The sequence below is a fragment of the Leucoraja erinacea genome, chromosome 7, assembly GCF_028641065.1.
Source record: "Leucoraja erinacea ecotype New England chromosome 7, Leri_hhj_1, whole genome shotgun sequence".
Classification (NCBI taxonomy): domain Eukaryota; kingdom Metazoa; phylum Chordata; class Chondrichthyes; order Rajiformes; family Rajidae; genus Leucoraja; species Leucoraja erinaceus.
Genome location: NC_073383.1, coordinates 46415340 through 46435633, shown reverse-complemented (window position 1 = coordinate 46435633; position 20294 = coordinate 46415340). Strand labels below are relative to the sequence as shown.

Here is a 20294-nt window from a genome sequence, read left to right as displayed (position 1 = left end):
AGCAGTCTAAATATATTTTTCAATTATTTCATGAGAGGGTTGAGTATGGCCTTGCCCCGTGATGCCATTATGCCACACAAAGTTCCATTGCTACATTGGGCGCCTCCATTTTGAATTTGAATGCCTTCGCCAAGCAAATTCGCCATGCCTGATCTGCAAAAAATATACAAACTTAGAATCAAAATCTTAGTCTCTGTCTCAAATTATTAGTATGTGTGTTAGTTTATTTAAAGTCTCAAGCTGTTTGCATATCAGGAATTCAGTTGATGTAATTCAAATTTATTTTTATTTTTGCAGAATCCCATTCAAATCATTCGAATCAGTCAGACAGTGGTGTTTCTGACTTGCAATCTACGGGTCATGTTCGCTCTCAAAGTATTGTCAGCTCCATCTTCTCAGAAGCTTGGAAAAGGGGCACACAATTGGAAGAGCAACAACAGCACTCCAAGGTAAGAGAAAGTAATTTACCCTCCTGAAACAGAAAGAAAGTGCAATTTAGTTCCTCTTCAACTTGAATGATAAGAGTATTTATGGTGACTGAATCATAAGAGACACGAAAAAGAATTAAAACTTCAAACTGATCTATTATGTCAAACAACGGGGAATAACTGGACGAAGCAATGCTTTCGATCGTGTTCTGAGAATTTGGCATTTAGCAGTTATACCAATATATTATTGGTATATATGGTATAATTGGAACTTGAGGGTAAGGAGTCATTAGGAGATAGTGACCATAATATGGTCAAGTTTAATCTACAATTGGAGAGGGAGAAGGGTAAATTGGAGGTGTCCGTGTTACAGTTGAATAAAGGGGACTATGGAGCCATGAGGGAGGAGCTGGCCAAAGTTGACTGGAAAGATACCCTAGTAGGGATGACAGTGGAACAACAATGGCAGGTATTTCTGGGAATAATACAGAAGGTGCATGATCAGTTAATTCCTAGGAGGAAGAAAGATTCCAAGGGGAGTAAGGGGCGACCGTGGCTGACAAGGGACGTCAGGGACAGTATAAAAATAAAAGGGAAGTACAACGTAGCAAAGATGAGCGGGAAGCAAGAGGATTGGGTAATGTTTAAAGAGCACCAGAAGTTAACTAAAAAGGCAATACGGGGAGAAACGATGAGGTACGAAGGTAAGCTAGCCAAGAATGTAAAGGAGGATAGTAAAAGCTTCATTAGGTATGTGAAGGGGGTGGGAGATTGCAACCTTCACGTGGTCCGCCCTGTTTTGACGAATGCAATCAACCTGGCGTGCACAATCAAATAAGATCAAATAGAACAAGTTGTCCTACAACTTTAGGCTGTGCCATACGCAAGAAGAAGAAGGTATGTGAAGAGGAAAAAATTAGTTAAGACCCAAGTTGGACCCTTGAAGACTGAAAAAGATGAATTTATTATGGGGAACAAAGAAATGGCAGATGAGTTGAACAGGTACTTTGGATCCGTCTTCACTAAGAAGGGCACAAACAATCTTACTGATGTACTAGTGGCCAGAGGATCTGGGGTGACGGAGGAACTGAAGGAAATCCACATTAGGCAGGAAATGGTATTGGATAGACTGATGGGACTGAAGGCTGATAAATCCACAGGGCCTGATGGTCTGCATCCCAGGCTACTTAAGGAAGTGGCTCTAGAAATCTTGGACGCATTGGTGATAATTTTCCAATGTTCTATAGATTCAGGATCAGTTCCTGTGGATTGAAGGGTAGCTAATGTTGTCACTTTGTAAGAAAGGCGGGAGAGAGAAAACAGGGAATTATAATCCAGTTAGCCTGACATCAGTAGCGGGGAAGATGCTGGAGTCAATTATAAAAGATGAAATAGCGGCACATTTGGATAGCAGTAACAGGATTGGTCTGATTCAGCATGGATTTACGAAAGGGAAATCATGCTTGACTAATCTTCTGGAATTTTTTGAGGATATAATGGACAAGGGAGAGCCAGTGGATGGAGTGTACCTGGGCTTACAGAAAGCATTTGATAAGGTCCCACATAGGAGATTAGTGGGCAAAATTAGGGCACATGGTATTGAGGGTAGAGTGCTGACATGGATAGAAAATTGGTTGGCAGACAGGAAACAAAGAGTAGGGATTAACGGGTCCCTTTCAGAATGGCAGTCAGTAACTAGTGGGGTACCGCAAGGCTCGGTGCTGGGACCGCAGCTATTTACAATATACATCAATGATTTAGATGAAGGGATTCAAAGTAGCATTAGCAAATTTGCAGATGACACAAAGCTGGGTGGCAGTGTGAACTGTGAGGAGGATGCTATGAGAATGCAGGGTGACTTGGACAGGTTGGTGGAGTGGGCAGATGCATGGCAGATGCAGTTTAATGTGGATAATGTGAGGTTATCCACTTTGGTATAAAAAACAGGAAGGCAGATTACTATCTAAATGGTGTCAAGTTGGAAAAAGGGGAAGTACAACGGGATCTGGGGGTCTTTGTACATCAGTCTATGAAAGTAAGCAAGTAGGTATAGCAGGCAGTGAAGAAAGAGGAGTTGAGTATAGGAGCAAAGAGGTCCTTTTGCAGTTGTATAAGGCCCTAGTGAGACCACACCTGAGTGCAGTTTTGGTCCCCTAATTTGAGGAAGGACATTCTTGCTATTGAGGGAGTGCAGCGTAGGTTTACAAGGTTAATTCCCGGGATGGCGGGACTGTCATATGCTGAGAGAATGGAGCGGCTGGACTTGTATACTCTGGAGTTTAGAAGAATGAGAGGGGATCTTATTGAAACATATAAGATTATTAAGGGTTTGGACACGCTAGAGGCAGGAAACATGTTCCCGATGTTGGGGGAGTTCAGAACCAGGGGCCACAGTTTAAGAATAAGGGGTAAATCAATTAGATTGGAGACGAGGAAACACTTTTTCTCACAGAGAGTTGTGAGTCTGTGGAATTCTCTGCCTCGGAGGACGGTGGAGGCGGGTTCTCTGGATACTTTCAAGAGAGAGCTAGATAGGGCTCTTAAAGATAGGGGAGAAGGGGATATGGGGAGAAGGCAGGAACGGGGTACTGATTGGGATGATCAGCCATGATCACATTGAATGGCGGTACTGGATCGAAGGGCCGAATGGCCTACTCCTCCACCAATTGTCTATTGTCTATTATATTTTCCTTGGCGTACTGCAATGAAGTGCAGAATAAGGTGAAGGACTAGTACCTCACCTTTTAACTCGATGCATTATCATTTTACCAATTCAACAGCAGCTTCATTTCTAAGACTCCACTTTGTATTCCCTCACCACCTCATATGGCCATACACTATCATAAATTTTGGAATTAAATCATTCCTACATTCCACCTTATCTACATTTTTCTTCCCCACCTCCTGCACCTTAGCTAGATTTTTGTTTAACATTTTCTCACTGAATGGTCATTGTCTGGAAATGTTAACTCTAAATCTTCCTCCATGTTTGTTAGCTGAGCAGCATTTTCAGTATATTCTGCTTTTTCCATAGTTTCCATTTTTGTGGGATAACCAGCCTTCATTATTCTTAATTCCCACCCCATACAACAAGGAGAAAATGAAAAAGCTATTTTTAAATCTCATTGTTGGGTAGATCACGCGTTTCAAAAGAAAGGCATACAAAACGATTTTTAAAAGTGGCACTCAAGGGATGAAAAGATGAGAAAGAGAGAGAAACTGATCCGTCATTGACATATAACTAGTTCTGCTGCCTGTGCAGCATAAACCATCTCTTTGACTGTTCTTTGTTTTGGGTCCAATTGTCAGTGTAAAAACAAAGCTTATGACTATGGTCTGTGTACTTCCAATAACCTGAAAATGGTCCCATTATTCGTGTCGTGCAGAAACAGACTAGAAAATGCACACTAACCTCTTTTTGCTCTGACCAGTAAAAACCTCCTTCTGCCACATAACTAATTTCTCCATTCGTTGGTACTTTTTGGTTAAGTTTCCTGTACAAGGTCTTGACATATTTTCTGTCCGCTGTGGTCTTACTATGATTAATAAAGCTTTGACTTCCCTTCATTTATACTCTGCTTCCATAAAAAAACAAGAATCCTCTTCTTTTTGAAAATCCTAATCAGCTACATTTTGTCACCTTCAAAGGTGTGTATTTGTGAACCCTCGGGTCTCTTATGTACTGCACCCCCATTAAATCAGTTACATTCAATTTGTATTTCCTTTTTTCATTCTTTTGAAAGTTTTCCCTGCATTAAATTTTTCATCATATGTCTATCCATTTCACAATATCTCACAGTAATCCAAACAGCATATACGTTCATTTAAAGTGAATAAGATCAGGGTATGATTGCAGCTCATCATTATTCTTCACTAGGACTGTTAGAATTCGCAAAGCTAACCAACAAAGACTTAAGATTGGATTTTTGCAATAAGTTAGCACGAATATCTATTAGTACTTCTGGAAACTCATTTCTTACATAACCAAGTATGTGTTGCAACTGTAAGTTACTGAGAACACAGTAGATTAAAATGTGTTAGGAAAATGTAAGATATTGCCTGTGTTCCAACGTTGTTTTGCATTTAACATTTGGCCCATTTCTTAGCCATATTGGAAATTATTTTTTTTATCCCAAGGTCAATTTTAAAAAGAAATACAAATAAAAGTGGCTAAGCAAAGGAGACCAGGAAGTTATAGTTTCTTGAATTAGATAAATAAATTTGAGGGTGGGGGGTAACTGGTTATTTTAGGAGCCGGACCTCTGCGGCAGTCTCATTCAAAATACACACTCACAATTATATTAATTATATTATTTTTATATAATCTAATTATAATTATATATAATTACAGTCATATTCATGTCATATATATATATATATATATATATATATATGTTAATATATGATTTAAATAGACAACATGGAAATAGGCTCCCATGGAGTAATATGAGCATTGAACACAAGATGGCGCTTACTTTTTTGATCTCATTTTCTAATTAGCTTAATTAATTAATGTGCAACTTTTGGCATTGACGAGTTATGACGTCCTTCTCAATTCTATTTTATATAAATCTGTGCAGAATTTCATGTAGTTCCGAGACATAGGTCACGAAAGTTAAATTCTAGACATATTTTCGATGCTCGGCCCACAGCCTATTATATCAAAGATAGATACAAAGTGTTGGAGTAACTCAGTGGGTCAGGCAGCATTTCTGGAGAAAATGGATAGGTGACGTCGAGACCCTTCTCCAAACTGAAGTGTTTATGTAGCAGGACTGGTAATCCAGAGGCTCAAACAAGTAAATTCATGGCAGTTAGAAAATTTATATTCATTTATTTCACAAAATCAGTAATGCTTAACACAAAGCTCCCAGCTTGCATTTCAAAAAAACCTTGTTTGGTTCTCTAGGGAAAATAATCTGTGTCCCTACCAGGTCTCCATACCAACATTAGTGTGCTTGTGTACCCTCCGAAATGACCTTCTGGCTATTTTGTTATATTTTAAATGCCATAATTGTGGGAGAGACTTTCCCTCCTGGGTTGCACCAGAAAAAAAAATCAAATTTGAAAGAATAGCAAACGGTAGATCTACTGACAATGTCTACAGATGAATGATTGGTATAAAGAAAGGGAATTCTAACTGTTCTCAACGACATGAAACCATTTGGAGCATCCAATGTCTAAACCCAAATCTATCTGAGTTCAACGAAGGAATTGTGTTGGTCGTGCTTGGTGTTCATTGCCAAGCTACGAACTGACTCGCAGAAGTAGAATGGTTCCACTCCATGCTCTTGCGCAGTAGAGGTGGAGAAGAGAAAGAGTAGAATGACCTTTCTTTCATAAGGTACAGTGCCCTCCATAATGTTTGGGACAAAGACCCATCATTTATTTATTTGCCTCTGTACTCCACAATTTGAGAATTGTAATAGAAAAAAATCACATGTGTCAGATTTTAATAAAGGCTATTTTTATAAATTTTGGTTTCACCATGTAGAAATTACAGCAATGTTGGGGTGGAAGATTGCAACCTTCACGTGGTCCGCCCTGTTTCGACTAATGCAATCAACCCCACGTGCACATTCCAAAAGATCAAATAGAACAAGTGGTCCTCCAACTTTAGGCTGTGCACGCCATACGCAAGAAGAAGACAGCAATGTTTATACATAGTCTCCCAATTTCAGGGCCACCATAATGTTTGCGACACAGCAATGTCATGTAAATGAAAGTAGTCAGGTTTAGTATTTTGGTGCATATCCTTTGCATGCAATGACTGCTTGAAGTCTGCGATTCATGGACATCACCAGTCGCTGGGTGTTTTCTCTGGTGATGCTCTGCCAGGCCTGTATTGCAGACATCTTTAGCTTATGCTTGTTTTGGGGGCTAGCCCCCTTCAGTTTTCTCTTCAGCATATAAAAGGCATGCTTAATTGGGTTCGTATTGGGTGATTGACTTGGCCACACAAGAATTGACAATCTTTTAGCTTTGAAAAACTCCTTTGTTGCTTTAGCAGTATGTTTGGGATAATTGTCTTGCTGTAGAATGAACCGCCAGCCAATGTTTTGAGGCATTTGTTTGAACTTGAGCGGATAGAGTGTGTCTATACACTTCAGAATTCATTATGCTACTACCATCAGCAGTTGTATCATCAATGAAGATAAGCGAGCCAGTACCTTCAGCAGCCATAACAGGCCATAACACCCCCACTACCGTGTTTCACAGATTAGGTGGTTTGCTTTGGATCTTGGGCAGTTCCTTCTCTCCACCATACTTTGCTCTTGCCATTACTCTGATATAAGTTAATCTCCTGTCCACAAGACCTTTTTCCAGAACTGTGGTTACTGTTTTAAGTACTTCTTGGCAAACTGTAACCTGGCCGTCCTATTTGTGCGGCTAACCAGTGGTTTGCGTCTTGCAGTATAGCCTCTGTATTTCTGTTCATGATGAAGGCTTCTGTGGACAGTGGTCATTGACAAATCTACACCTGACTCTTGAAGAGTGTTTCTGATCTGTCAGACAGGTGTTGGAGATTTTTCTTTATTAAAGAGAGAATTCTTCTGTCATCAGCTGTGGAGGTCTTCCTTGGTCTGCCAGTCCCTTTGCGATTAGTGAGCTCAGCAGTGCTCTCTTTCTTCTTAATGATGTTCCAACAGTTGATTTTGGTAAGCCTATGGTTTGGCTGATGTCTAACAGTTTTATTCTTGTTTCTCAGTCTCTTAATGGCTTCTTTGACTTTCATTAGCACAACTTCACAAACGCCTGTGAAGACACGTGTCCCAAACATTATGGTGCCCTGAAATGGAGGAACTATGTATAAACACTGCTGTAATTTCTACATGGTGAAACCAAAATGTATAAAATTGGCCTTAACTAAAATCTGACAATGTGCACTTCAACCACATGTGATTTTTTTTTTCTGTTATAAATCTCAAATTGTGGAGTACGGAGGTAAATAAATAAATGATGGGTCTTTGTCCCAAACATTATGGAGGGCATTGTGTTTATTAACTTCCAGAAGCTTAGAAAGAGGTGCTTTAAAAACTAGACTGCGGGATGGGGGTTACTATTGAAAATGCTAATTATGATCTGATGCTGTGGAAAATTCTGGTAACTTCATATTCATTTTCTTTCTATAGATCAGGACAGATTTGGTCCGATCCTACCCTTCACCTGTACCACCAACTTCCCCTCAGACCAGAATCAGTGTGTCTCATGTGGTACCACAACCCTCTCCACCACCACCACCACCTCCACCACCACCTCCACCTCCCCCACCTGCTGCCTCACTCATCAAATACAGCACAGTCAGTAGAGAGATGTCAAGCAAACGACCACCTCCACCTTCCTTTGCAACTCTGCCCATGGGTCAGCAGGTGCTTCCCCCACCTCCACCCTCGCAACTTGTGAAGCCCCAGCTGCTGTTGGAAAGTGATGATCGGAGTACTTCACCCATCACCTCAATCCCATCGCCCCCGTCTCCACTTCAGGCAGCTTCTGCTCCATCTCCTTTTAAATCGGGACCGCCCAGCCCTTCGCCCATGGTTCCTGCCTTCACACCCCCACCACCGCCACAAAAATTACAACAGCAATGTGTTCCGTTACCTGCCCAACAACCCTTCACTCCTCCACCACCACCACCACCACCACCTCCTCCTCCATTACCTTCTATACAGGGTGCTGTCACCAAAAAGATAGGGATGCCTTTCGAGGCCTCTCTAAGCCACCAACCGCAAAAAATTCCCAAACCGGCAGCTGCTGGTGTTGTTCAGATGGATCCCCCTCCTGCAACGCCCCCTCCACCACTTTCAGTAAAAGCATCCAGGTTTGCAGCTGCACAAATCTCACTGCCCCCACCACCACCCGCAGTTCCTTCTTCTCTTCCAGTGGGAACAATTCAGACAGCTGAATCTGCAGACCAAATGCCAATCACTCCATCACCGACTGTTTCCACAATAAAACAGTCCTTAAACCTGTTCCAGCCTCTCCCTGCAGCCTCAACTGCTAAGTCATCACCAGTCCCAACTCAAACTCCTACATCTCCTCCAGCTGTGAAAGCAAAACCCAAATGGCAGCCTGGTTTCCTTCCATCGCCAGAGTTTCCCCCTCCACCTCCTGAAAGCAGTCTACCCCAACTTCCTCCACGTAGTCCCACCCCTCCTTCCACCCCGGTCAAATCAACTTCAATCAAAAAACCTCCGAAAATATCGAGTCCTGGTGGAAAGAAGCCACCTCCCACACCCCAGAGGCACTCCAGTATAAAAGGACCCAGTTGTGCAGATGCAAGAGAATCCAGAAAAACGGTGGAAACTGTCAGTAATAAGTTTGAACAACCAACAATTCCTTCAGGACCTTCCACGCCAGATATGACTTCGTCTCCACCTGCTCCTTCAAAACCTGGTAAATTAAATTTGGCTGCAGTTAATTTGATGTTCCCACCAGGAGGGCCACCAAGCAAAGGACCAGGAGTTCCAGCTCTCTCAAAGGAGCCCGTGTCTGAATTTCCTTCACCACCTTCAGATACGGATTTCCCTCCCCCACCTCCAGATCTAGATCTTCTACCCCCTCCTCCATTGGAGATGGCATCTTCTGGCTTTTCCAATTCTGTCCCACCCAAGGTAGCAGTGGTGAATCCGCAGCCGCAAACATGGTCCAAATCTTCAATGAAGAAAGCTCCGCCACCAGTACTTCCCAAAAGGAGCGACAGCACTCGCTTAACACAGGGAGAGTCTTCAGAACACCAGGCTCCTCCTGTCACTTCGTTGCCAGTATCTCCAAAACCTGCCTTGTCTGTGCAGCCTCATTTTCTGGCTGACCTCAATAGGACTCTACAAAGAAAGTCCTTCACCCGACATGGCTCGTTGGCTTCCACACGGCTGTCCAAGGCGGAACACATCACCACCATGGACGATATGGCACTTCCTCCTCCTCCTCCTGAATTGCTTTTTGACCAAGAAGCTAGCAACTCATATGCATCTGGCAACATCTCAGGCTATGCAACATTAAGGCGTGGACCACCACCAGCTCCACCCAAACGGGGTGACAACACCAAGTTGAGTCGAGACTATTGATGAATCAGCTGCCTGTGCGCCGTTTACATGTTGCCCTATGCACTCATAATCTGCAGTATTCTGAGCGGTACATTAACTACTTTTCTCAAAATTCTGGCTGCGTACATCTTCCAACAGTTAAATCCGTTACTCTTCGTAGGATTGCTTGTCCTTGGATCAGTGGAGTGTCGTGTTTCACTTGTAAAGTCAAATTGCTCTACTTGTGTAAATATAGATGCTTTGATATATAAAGGGACCTAGTTCTGGGGTAGTAGATGTTGGGTCTTGGGGTTCAAAGCTTCCCAGTTAGTAATACAAGGAAGGGTGGGGGGTGAATAGATAGATGGACCCTAACGAAAGGAATGTTTTCCTTTCATATAGTTACACTAAATGTTGTTTGTGATTTGAGTTTGAAGAGTTCTGTCTTTGTCATTGGAAGACTTCTTAAGTGGCACCTTTCCAATGTAATAATTGGCAGACTTTTGTAATAGGAACCTCAGGTTTGAAGAGGAAGTATCCCCTTGAATTGTTAGGAAAGTACTGTTGTTTTCCTTTCTGTTGAATTTCAACATTTGCGTGTTGTCAAAAGATATCTGAGAATAATCTGTGCTCAATCTCAGATTTTCTCACAGAGCAGAATAGATAAATACTTAAATCTAAGCAGATGGCAATGATGCTACAATATATTTATCAATTTATCAGTTACCTGCTAGTGGCTAAATTACGTCTGAAGCAAGGGCAGTTTGAGAACATTTGATTAGACTGTAATTACAATGAAGTTACATAGACCAGAATGAACCTTCTCTTGGCCAAAGCATTGGGTTGTAAAACACACTCAGTTTCTAATCTCACATACTGAAGACTGAAACATAGCAGGTATGAGTTTCTAAAATGTTGAAATTTCTGAGCACTCGAAGAAAGAGACACACAAGGGATGGCCGTGTTATAGCTGGGTTACAGACATTTTCCCATAAAGAATTCACAAATCAGTACCCAAAAATCTGAGATGGGGATAAATGTGCTGTCAAAGAATTTATGTGGGGAGAAAAAAGTAAATAAATACAATTTATTTTTAAAAATCAATTTTCTTGATGCATGGTCAGATGTCACAACTTTGTGTTATGCAAAATTGGAAGAGGCACTGTTTTCTAGCAAGACAATTTATATCCCCACCCCCACCCACCATAATGCTGGGGTTACAAACGCCTCATTTGCAGTTGTCTAATTTGTTTCCGTCTTACTTTAATTGAAGAGTTAGTTTGCAAATGAGCCTGGTAGGCAAGAGGATCCTATATTTTATTATTGCTTTTAATCTTTCAGTTCTCAGCCAGTACAGTTGGTTTGTTACCCATCTGCTGAGGATGTCAGTGCATGACTTGGGTTCACTAAATGTCTAATAGCAAGACAATGTGTACAACAGATGTCAAAATTGAGCTGGGTTACGATGCCTCTGGTCAAGTTTCATCCTGGCTTTGTAAGGAAGCATCCAAGTGTGTTAAAGCTCCTTCTGAGAGGAAATAGGAGATAGAACTGGGAGTAGCAGAAATTGCATTGAACAGGTGAGGAAAATGGAATCTGATGTAATTTGATGACAAAATTGGATGGGTTTTTTTCCAGTCTAGATTATGAATTTTCCTCCTTGTTTTAAAAAAAAAAAAGCTAAAAAGAACCAAAAACTAGAAGAAACTATTTTTTAATCAAAACCTACCTGTGATGTCCTGGCCCACTGCTTTGTGATCAACCACATGATAGTATCTGGATGAAAGTGGCTATCTTGGTCTCTTTTCAAGAACCTCTTGTGTTTCCATGTTAATCCAGTGTTTTAAGAATCAAAAGGTTCAACCACATTCCTTGGTTGTTTGGTGTTTTAGACCAATGAATAACTTCTCAATTTCTCAGGCAGGTTTCACAAAGAGGACTGGTACCCAGTTGCCTTGCAATGTATAGTAAGGTAAGATTGGAGGTCACATGCAAAATAACAAGCACCTATAATCGGGTGGCATGTTTGCATTCAATGTTCAGTCAGGTTACAATATCAAACCTACAGAAAACTAGCTTGAGAAATGCGCTGTGATTTATTGCACAGAGAGTAACTAATCACTAGGTACATTCAAAATTCTGCTGAAGGACTTTGCATGATGGTTCATCCTTCAAATATCATAGAATCTTCCAGTGTATTCAGCCCATTGTGCCTGTGGCAGCTCTTCGTCTCCAGTTCTTCCCCCATTGCCTTGCAGTCTTTCCATCTCAGGTACATTTCCTCTTCCATTTTAAAACAAAATTCTGCATCCTTTCAAGCACAAATAACAGATCATCATACCTCACTGTAAAATAAAATATTTCATTCACTTTTTACGTTAATTTTACGTATGCCAGCTACACCAATCCTACCAGTGAAGAGTTTTACCTTCCTTAATTAATTGCCTTAATTTTGAAGATTTCTATTAAATCTTCAGTTTGCTCCATGAGCAATCACAGCTGCTTTAGTCTCCTTAAATAACTGAATGCCCTCTTCACTGGTTTCTTCTTCCCACTACGAGATACAATTAAAATTCTTTACGAATCAGCACTTTATTGATGTACAGTGAACAAAGCTGTATCCATCACTACCTATTCTAGTGTCATACAGCGACAAAAATATAGTCTGCAACACTCGCTCAAAATTAGTGAAGCCTAAATACTACCAGGAAAGATTTATTCTCGCAGTATGTTGCTATATGATTGCCTGATTCAAATGCTCCCTGGTGCATGCCTTTTGCATGCCTGCTAGTACACTACTGAATTCCAGTGACGCATTTTTCTAATGATTCCAGTTCCTACAATAGAACCTCTTTGTGTTGATATATTCTTATTCACTGCAGTGCATTCTGTATAATGTTCTTATACATCACAATGGACCCTGCATACAACACATCTCATTTACTTCAGTATACCCAGTGTCCAGAATTCCTAGTCATACGCTGTTCTACACTGCAGAACTGTAGGTATAGAGTATTTCCATTTTCCACAGCACTCGTGTTCTGTGGAAGTATTTCCATTCAATGCAACATAATCTGTGGAGAGTAAACACATTCACTAGAGCACTTGTCCTGTATACAATATTCAAATTCACTGCAGCACAAGCTACCTACAGTATTCCCAATCATTGTAGCACTCCCTGCATACTGATAGTATTCCCATTCACTAAAGAGCACCCTGCGAATAGTGCTATCATTCACTGCAACATATCTCAGTGCATTCAGCGCCTTCCCATTTTGCTGGTGTTCTTATTCACTACAGCTTTGAAAACACAGTGGCTAAATACATAGAATAGATATTGGTGCCCTGATCAAGTTTGATGTGTGTACATTGCATGGATATAATCTGAGTTGAATCAGGTTTTATACTTGGCTTGGTGCCATCGTCTTCTTTTCAGTTCATGTATCACCGAAGATTGAATGACCAATCTTCTATTTAGTGGATTAAAACACAATGATACAATGTCTGTTGATCTCCTTGAATTGGAATTCTTAACAGACACTATTGTGATTTCTGTTGCATGTTACTTATGTTTGAAATATTACATTTTTTCTTAACATTGAAAGAATAATATCTAAAACTTAACTTTCTGGTATGTGATAAAGCTTTAATACAATTTATTGTCAATATTTTTGTAAATTTGTTGGAATTTTTTAAAATTTGAATGTATTGTTTATAGGTGAAATACATACAACACAGACTAGTTACTTGTAAGACCTAGAAAATCATAAGGCAAGGAAAAGATTGTTTCCAACCGGTCAAGAAATAATGACTTTCAGATGCCAAGTTTTGAACTGGTGCGTTCTTGGGATAAGAAGGAATATAAGGGATTTATTGAAGCACTTTTCACAATCAGGATATGTTCCAAACACACAGTAATTGACTGACTGTGTTTGTGGTTTTGTAACACAACAATCAATTTACATGACATAGTTCAAAACTAGCAAGATAAATTATTTTTAAAAATCTGCTCAGATTCAGAAAGAGGCAATAGGCCGATCTTAAAAGAGCTATCTGATTAGACCCATTCTCTGACATTTTTCCATGTACTGCAGTTTTTTACATATATCTACTTTGCTTTTGAAAATTGCATAGAATCTTCCTCCAACCTGCTTTCAGGCAGCGAATGCCAGATTATATCTCATTATGCAAAACTATTCTTATCTCTCTACTAGTTCTTGGTAAATTATCTTAATTCTTTCCTCTGACTTCTAACCTTTCTGTTTTCTTTATTTACTCTATCGTAATCCTTGCTGATATTAGCTCCCCCTTTAATCCGTCAAGGCCTAAATATAAACCTGTGACTGTTCTCTCCACATAAATACATTTCTTCATCCCTGATATAATTCTGATTAATCTCCCCGTTACTCTCTCCAACGCCTTGACATTGTTCCTGACGTATAGTTACCCGGTGAATATGATCGAACATGGTCTTTCAGCAAAGTACTAATTGATGAATAATAATATTTACTATGGTGTCTTTGCCTTTGTTACTTACTCGTATGTATAAAACCAGGGGTCTGATATTCTGCTAAAACTTGTCCTAGCACCTTCAATTACTTTGATATATATAAATCTCCAAATCACAGCTCTGGAACCACTCTTAAATGATTCCACTTAGCTTGTATTGTCTCATTCTTCCAAAATGTTCCACCACGTGTCCATGCTTTAATTTTTATTTGCCATATTTGTTTCTACTCCGAAGATTTTGCTGCAAACTTTCTTGTAGCTTACTGCTTTTGAGATTCTTGCCATCTGCAAAGTCCTAATGATTATTTATTGAATAGCTGAGGTCCTAATACAGACCTTGGAGAATACGTCTGCATATTCCTCCTTGAAGACTGACAAACAGCATCCTATTTGGTTATGATTTTGATTGAGAGATAAACGTGTTAAAGTATTGTTTGTTTTTGAGAGGTATAAGAAGTTGTTGTAAAATATTGTAATAATATCTCATATGAATATGTTGAGTGCTATTGCCATAAAGCAGTTTCCTCTCTATCCCCTTTTAGCTATAGATTGCAAAACAATTGGATCATGTACTCCACCCCTATAAGAAAGGGGAAGGAACTTGAAAACATCTTGAATATGTTTTTCCAGACAGCCAATAAATCTGGCCGAAGGTTGTAACTTCGGTCTGGATGTTTTGGACATTTAGTGAGGAAGCGGGGATTCCACATTGGTTGAATGTTGGGTTAGAGAATAATTAATTGGATTCTGATGGATGACATTCCAGAACAGGTTTGTAAAGCAATTAATCTTTCTGATCATGCAGATGACTTTTGTATCTCCCAATGGCACCCAGCTTTGTTTTTCAGAAATTAGCAATTTTATAGATTATATATCCCCTTCATCCCCTCCTCATTCTATATTTTATGCCTAATTATTTTTAAATTCTCCACTTTAGTAAATATAAAAGCCACATTTTCAAATCGCTGGTGTGGGACTATTTAACTGGCCTACATTGAGGGATAAGTGAGAGCATGGCTTTTCTTGTGTCACATTCCAGCCCTGTATCTGCTGCTCTTTAAACAATATGACCAATCATACATTTCAAAATGATGGGATTTCTACATTTCCATGTAACATTTCTTTTTTAAATGCAGAAAATGGAAATCTAAAATACAAACAGAAAACACTAAAAATCACCTGCGCAAACTTAATTTGTGATCAGGGTTAATATGCTGATGACAGCAACAGGAACAGTCTCATGATGTTGAGTATTTTTGCAGAATGAATTTTCATGCATGTTAGTGAATACCCAGCAAACAGTGGGAAATTGGTTTTATTTCCTTGAGTTTAGTAAGATAATCAAGAACAGGGACTGAGTTGCTTACAGTCTCCAAAATATGAAGCCTGCTCATGTATTGCCTTCCATTAAGCTGATGCTAAGAAAGTTTGTTCTTTGACTTCTTCCATATTTAAGAACACAATTCTGAATTAACTGAAAAATGTTATGGTTATTCCTCAGTATAAATTCTATATCTTAATTTCCACCCCCAATCCACCTGGTACAATAACAATGCCAACTGTCTCAGAGAACATGTTCCAGCTTAAAATTGTGTAGTAGAGTCAGTGTGTATAGACATTACCAGCCTCTATTAATAATGAGGATATTAAAAATGCTGAATGTAACAGTCACCATTTTTCTGACTGGGATGCAATGAATGAAGGCTGATATATTTCCCGGTGTGTGTGTGTGATTTAAAGAGAAATTGGGAAGCGATCCTGTCTCCCACACTTCCCTTGCTCACAGGTTTGGATTGCTACAAAAAATGTTTGCCAGTTTGACCCAGAAATTGCACTGTTGGTAGATAGGCAAAGAAGACTGATCAAATGGTCTATTTTGTCATGGGTAGTATTCAGGTTATTATTTGTTGGAAATGGAACGATTGAGGACCTAGACTATGATCAGAGACCTTCTCTTGTCAGATGCAAGCAGCTTGGGTGATTTAGGCAGCGTTTCCATTTGGTTGTTGCTGGCTTTCCACTCTGCACTGTAGTTGGTTTCTGTCTGATAAATCCTTTCCCCATTGGAACAGGTTCGTACTGGCAGAGTTGGCCGTGATGGAACTGAAGCAGGGGTCTCTGAATGTTATTACTAAACTTTGATAGGGAATGATGTCTTCTACTTCCCAAAAACTGCCCCTGCAAGGAGCAAATAGGAAATCTACTTTTTACTGTCAAATGCTTGCTGCACAGTCAGTATATAAAATCCTTCATAGAATGCTGGCTGGTTTTAGTTTGAATCAATTAATGCATTAGTGAAGATTTAACACCATGAAGGGAGAGGAATTTATAGGCAATTTGTATATCTACTGTGAGTATCATTGTCTGATTTTTAATCATTTAAAAATGAAGCAATGTTGTGGATTTTTAGAACAAAGCCTTCTCATCCATCTATTCAATTTCACTGCTGAGATGGATAAAAAGCCAAAATGGGGAAGGGCAGGGGTGAATGTGAAAAAGGACAGAGTTTGTACCAAAGATTAAAATTATTTACTTTTAGCCAAAGAATTTGTAGTTGATGATGAAATTATTGACTGGGAGATGCTCATGGCTAGTGTCTCAGTACTGCCATACTTCTAATGTTGCCAATGTTGATATGGCATGTCAGCAGAAACAATCCATCGTGAAAGAACTTCAGTTAATGCGAAGGAATTGGGTTTCTTCTGTTTATGATTGATTACTAATCTGTCTGTTCATCTGTGTTTCTCAACCCCCTCCCCCCAGTTAAACGAGGCACAGACTCAGATGATTGTTCTGCTTCTGTCGCTACTGCTATAATAAACCCCACAGGCTAATCTTCTGAATGCAGGATGTTAACTGCAGCTTTGGCAAAGACCAGTGTCAACATTGCTGCTGTGTTTCTTGGAAGCTGCAACGTGTTCTTCTTTTGTATTATGCAGTTGATACATAATTCTCATCATTAGAATTGAATTCAATCATTATTGACTGTTTCTGTATCAGCTGTTGTAGAATCACTGGCGGTGTCGTGGAGTTGATTGAGAGGGTCATATGTGTTTGGTGTAAGAGGTTCGGGACATGAATAATTCACTACTTAATTCACAAGGCTGGAATCTATGTAATTCTTGGGAGACTGGGGAATGTTTTGCCTTAAATTGGACACGAGTATCAACCTTCACCTCATCTGGACTGGCTAAAAATCTTGTAGCCATTTGTCACCTATCATGATCAGTTTAAAAACATGTTTCTGTATTATGTTTTGTTAAACAGTGCTGATTTTGTTGCTGTAAAGTTGTTTATGAATGCTGCTGGTTAATTGCAGGGACTGTTGGCTTGCTCTGACGTAAACCAATTGCCATAGCTTGCTATTAAAGGCCACTCTCATCACTGCTCTGAGAGTGCCCAGCTGGCTAGCTGCGGTAAGGAAACGTGACAAAGTCCGAGTGTAATATTGTATATAATTTCTGCCCCTCCCCCATGTTCATTTTAAGAGAACATATGCAAGTTCTTTTTTTAAAATGTAAACTCTATAATGTATTAATAATGGAGAGTGTAATTAATGCATGACAAGCTTATAACAGTTTTTATGACAATAAAATGAGTTCAAATTATGCATAAATCTCATGTTCAAATGTAAACTCATTCAGGCTAAAGTTCAAACAGTTCATTTAGAATATCCTGTGCAAAGTTTCCCATTAGATGAATGGATTTCAAGGAATGGTCATCCTGACTCACTTCCCTCCAAACCCCACCCCTTCATTAAAAATAAATTGCTGCAAAGGTGTCTCCCAACACACACTCCAGAATTGAACCATACAGCCCAAAATGAAAATATATCAACTTCGAGGAAATCTATTGGGATACCAGCAAACAATTGATTCTTGCATCATTAGGTGGCAGTGGCTTGCTTATCAGTTACATGTATGTCATTCATATTATTCTGTATTCGCTGTGTGCCAGGCGTATCCCTCTACTATCTGGCAGCAACAAATAACCAGTTATTTCCTTTCTGTGAGCATTGTACACCTTGACGGTCTTGATTGTTTAAATAAAATAAAAGCCTAAAATGCTAGAAATATGAAATAAAACAAAATGCTTAACAGGTCCGACAGTATCTGGAGCGAGAAAACACTGGGTTTCCTGGTTGATTATTTGATTGTTTAATGCTAAAAATACTCATTTAGTCAGACGCCAATTTTTAGACACGGAAATCTGAACTGATCCTGCACTAATCTTTTCTAGTTCTGAGCAAAGGACATCAACCTGGAACATTAACTGCTTCCACAAATGGTGCCTGACCTGTTGAGTTTTTCTAGTATTTTATGTCTGCTCTTCCTGTGTCATTTCATTAAAATATCAGCCTAAGTTATGGATTCTAGTCCTGAAATAAGGCTAAAAGCCACAGCTCAATTTAGTCAAGTTTGGTAATGAAGAGCATGGATGAAAAGTTGTATGGCAACCAAATATGTTACTGTTCAGGACCAGAACAAACAATATACATGATGTTTCCAAAAGGCATGTCTAGCTCTGGAACACATTTGCTGATTAAACCATCTAAATAAAACCCTTTAACCTGACCACCAGGTTGACTTGATTCCAAGTAAAAGATCTTGGGGAGATTTAACTTTTTAGCAAAGGGTGTAGGAATCCTGAAAACCAAAGCAGCAGCTGAGACTGCAAGGTGCGAGGGAACAGAGGGGATAGCAGCAACACTGAGAGTATCATCATAAAGTAGGAAGAGGGCATATAGGCAGTGAGTGGCTGAGGATATAGCAAGGTTGGAGAATATCAGCTCTATGAAGTGAGGCCTGGGAGGATAAAGGAAACACAGGAGAATGTGTTGCAGTGGAGATAAGGAAGCGATCATCAAATATTTCCAGAGACCTGGATGGTATAGCACGACTTTGTTTGAAGACAAAAGATTGAACATATATTAATGTAGGAAGGGAAATTTTATAATGTCAAAGGATTTCAGACTTTACAGCAGATTTCTATTTCCAAATATAAACTTCAAAAACATGTCAGACATTCTCAGCATCGATACATTTAGTAGTGTCATACTCAATAGTGTTTACAATAGTGTTAAGCAAAACAAACACCCTTGCCACTTATGTGGCCGCACTAGGGTGATATTCCTTCCCTTGTTTGAGAGGTGTCTCCACCAGACTCCGTCCCTCAATTTCCAATAGCAGATGAAACTAGACTGTGGTTCACCCCACAGAGTCTTGGCTTTGCTGCACCAAAGTTCAGTGAGTCCCTCAGCACGTACTCCTGTGTCTCTGAATGTGTCCCTGGAAACAGCTGATAAATCAGAGAGTCCTCAAGTTACCGAGCTGCTCAGGTTGAACCGTGACAAGGATTCTTGCATCATTATCCCAGCCTCTTCAATCACACTCTGCGAAGAGGTGGGCAGCCTCCTCTCAATAGCAGCCGTCACTAGAGCACAGTGTATCAGTAGTAAGATTTAGTCAGTGCAGAAAGGATCTGACTGGGAGGCACTTCTCACTGCCAGCCAAGTGAGGTCTTGGTGCTTGTTGATGAGTTCTGCCAATGAGGAGTTTTTGCCAGACGAACTGGGCAATCTGCTCAGCGAACCACGTCACAGGACCCATAAAGTCCTTGTCCTGTAGTGCTGGGCTGACCACTGCCTGCTGGAATTGTGGTCAATGGTGTTCATCTGGAAGAACTTTTCCACAAAGAACAGCTGGCAATGTCCAGCTGATTGGCACATTGGTCCTTCGCTAACACCAGGGACAGGAAGAACCTCAGCAGGTTGGTGCCCACATGCTTTAGCTCTATACACAGCCTGATGCAGTTGCACACAAAGGTGACCATCAGGATAAGGGTAACATTGGCATGTTTTTGATCCCATTGTCTGCCGACGTGCATCGTGAACTACTATCTACTTATTTGGAGACCCTCGGAATATCTTTGATCGGACTTAACTGGCTTTATCTGTACTAAACATTATTCACGTTATTCCTTTTATCATCTATCTGTGCACTGTGGATTGCTCAATGTCTTTGTATTGTCTTTCAGTTGATTGGTTAGCACACATCAAAAGCTTTTCATTGTACGTTAGTACCTGTGACAATAAACTAAACTCATCTTAACATTAACATTTTGTAAATGATCACTTATTAAATCAAAAATGCTGGAGAAACTCAGCAGGTGAGGCAGCATATTTGGAGCGAAGGAATAGGTGACGTTTCGGGTCGAGACCCTTCTTCAGACTTATTAATTGAATGTAAAACACTGTCCTACTAAATCTATTTTTGTTAAATCAGTTTGATATAGACGACTGTTGAATACTGTTGAATTTATGCCTGGTGGAACA

The 20294-nt window shown here is 40.0% G+C and overlaps 1 protein-coding gene across 4 annotated transcripts in view; it reads left to right on the top strand.

Moving 5' to 3' along the window:
- raph1a (Ras association (RalGDS/AF-6) and pleckstrin homology domains 1a) overlaps positions 1-20076 on the top strand; it is a 187405-nt gene extending 167329 nt beyond the window's left edge. For all 4 annotated transcript variants that reach the window (XM_055638477.1, XM_055638476.1, XM_055638475.1 and 1 more), the window contains 2 exons: positions 298-449; positions 7562-20076. In XM_055638477.1, coding sequence (XP_055494452.1) covers positions 298-449; positions 7562-9493 — 2084 coding nt within the window. In that variant the 3' untranslated portion in view covers positions 9494-20076. The remainder of the gene's footprint in view (positions 1-297; positions 450-7561) is intronic.
- The last annotated feature ends 218 nt before the right edge of the window (positions 20077-20294 follow it).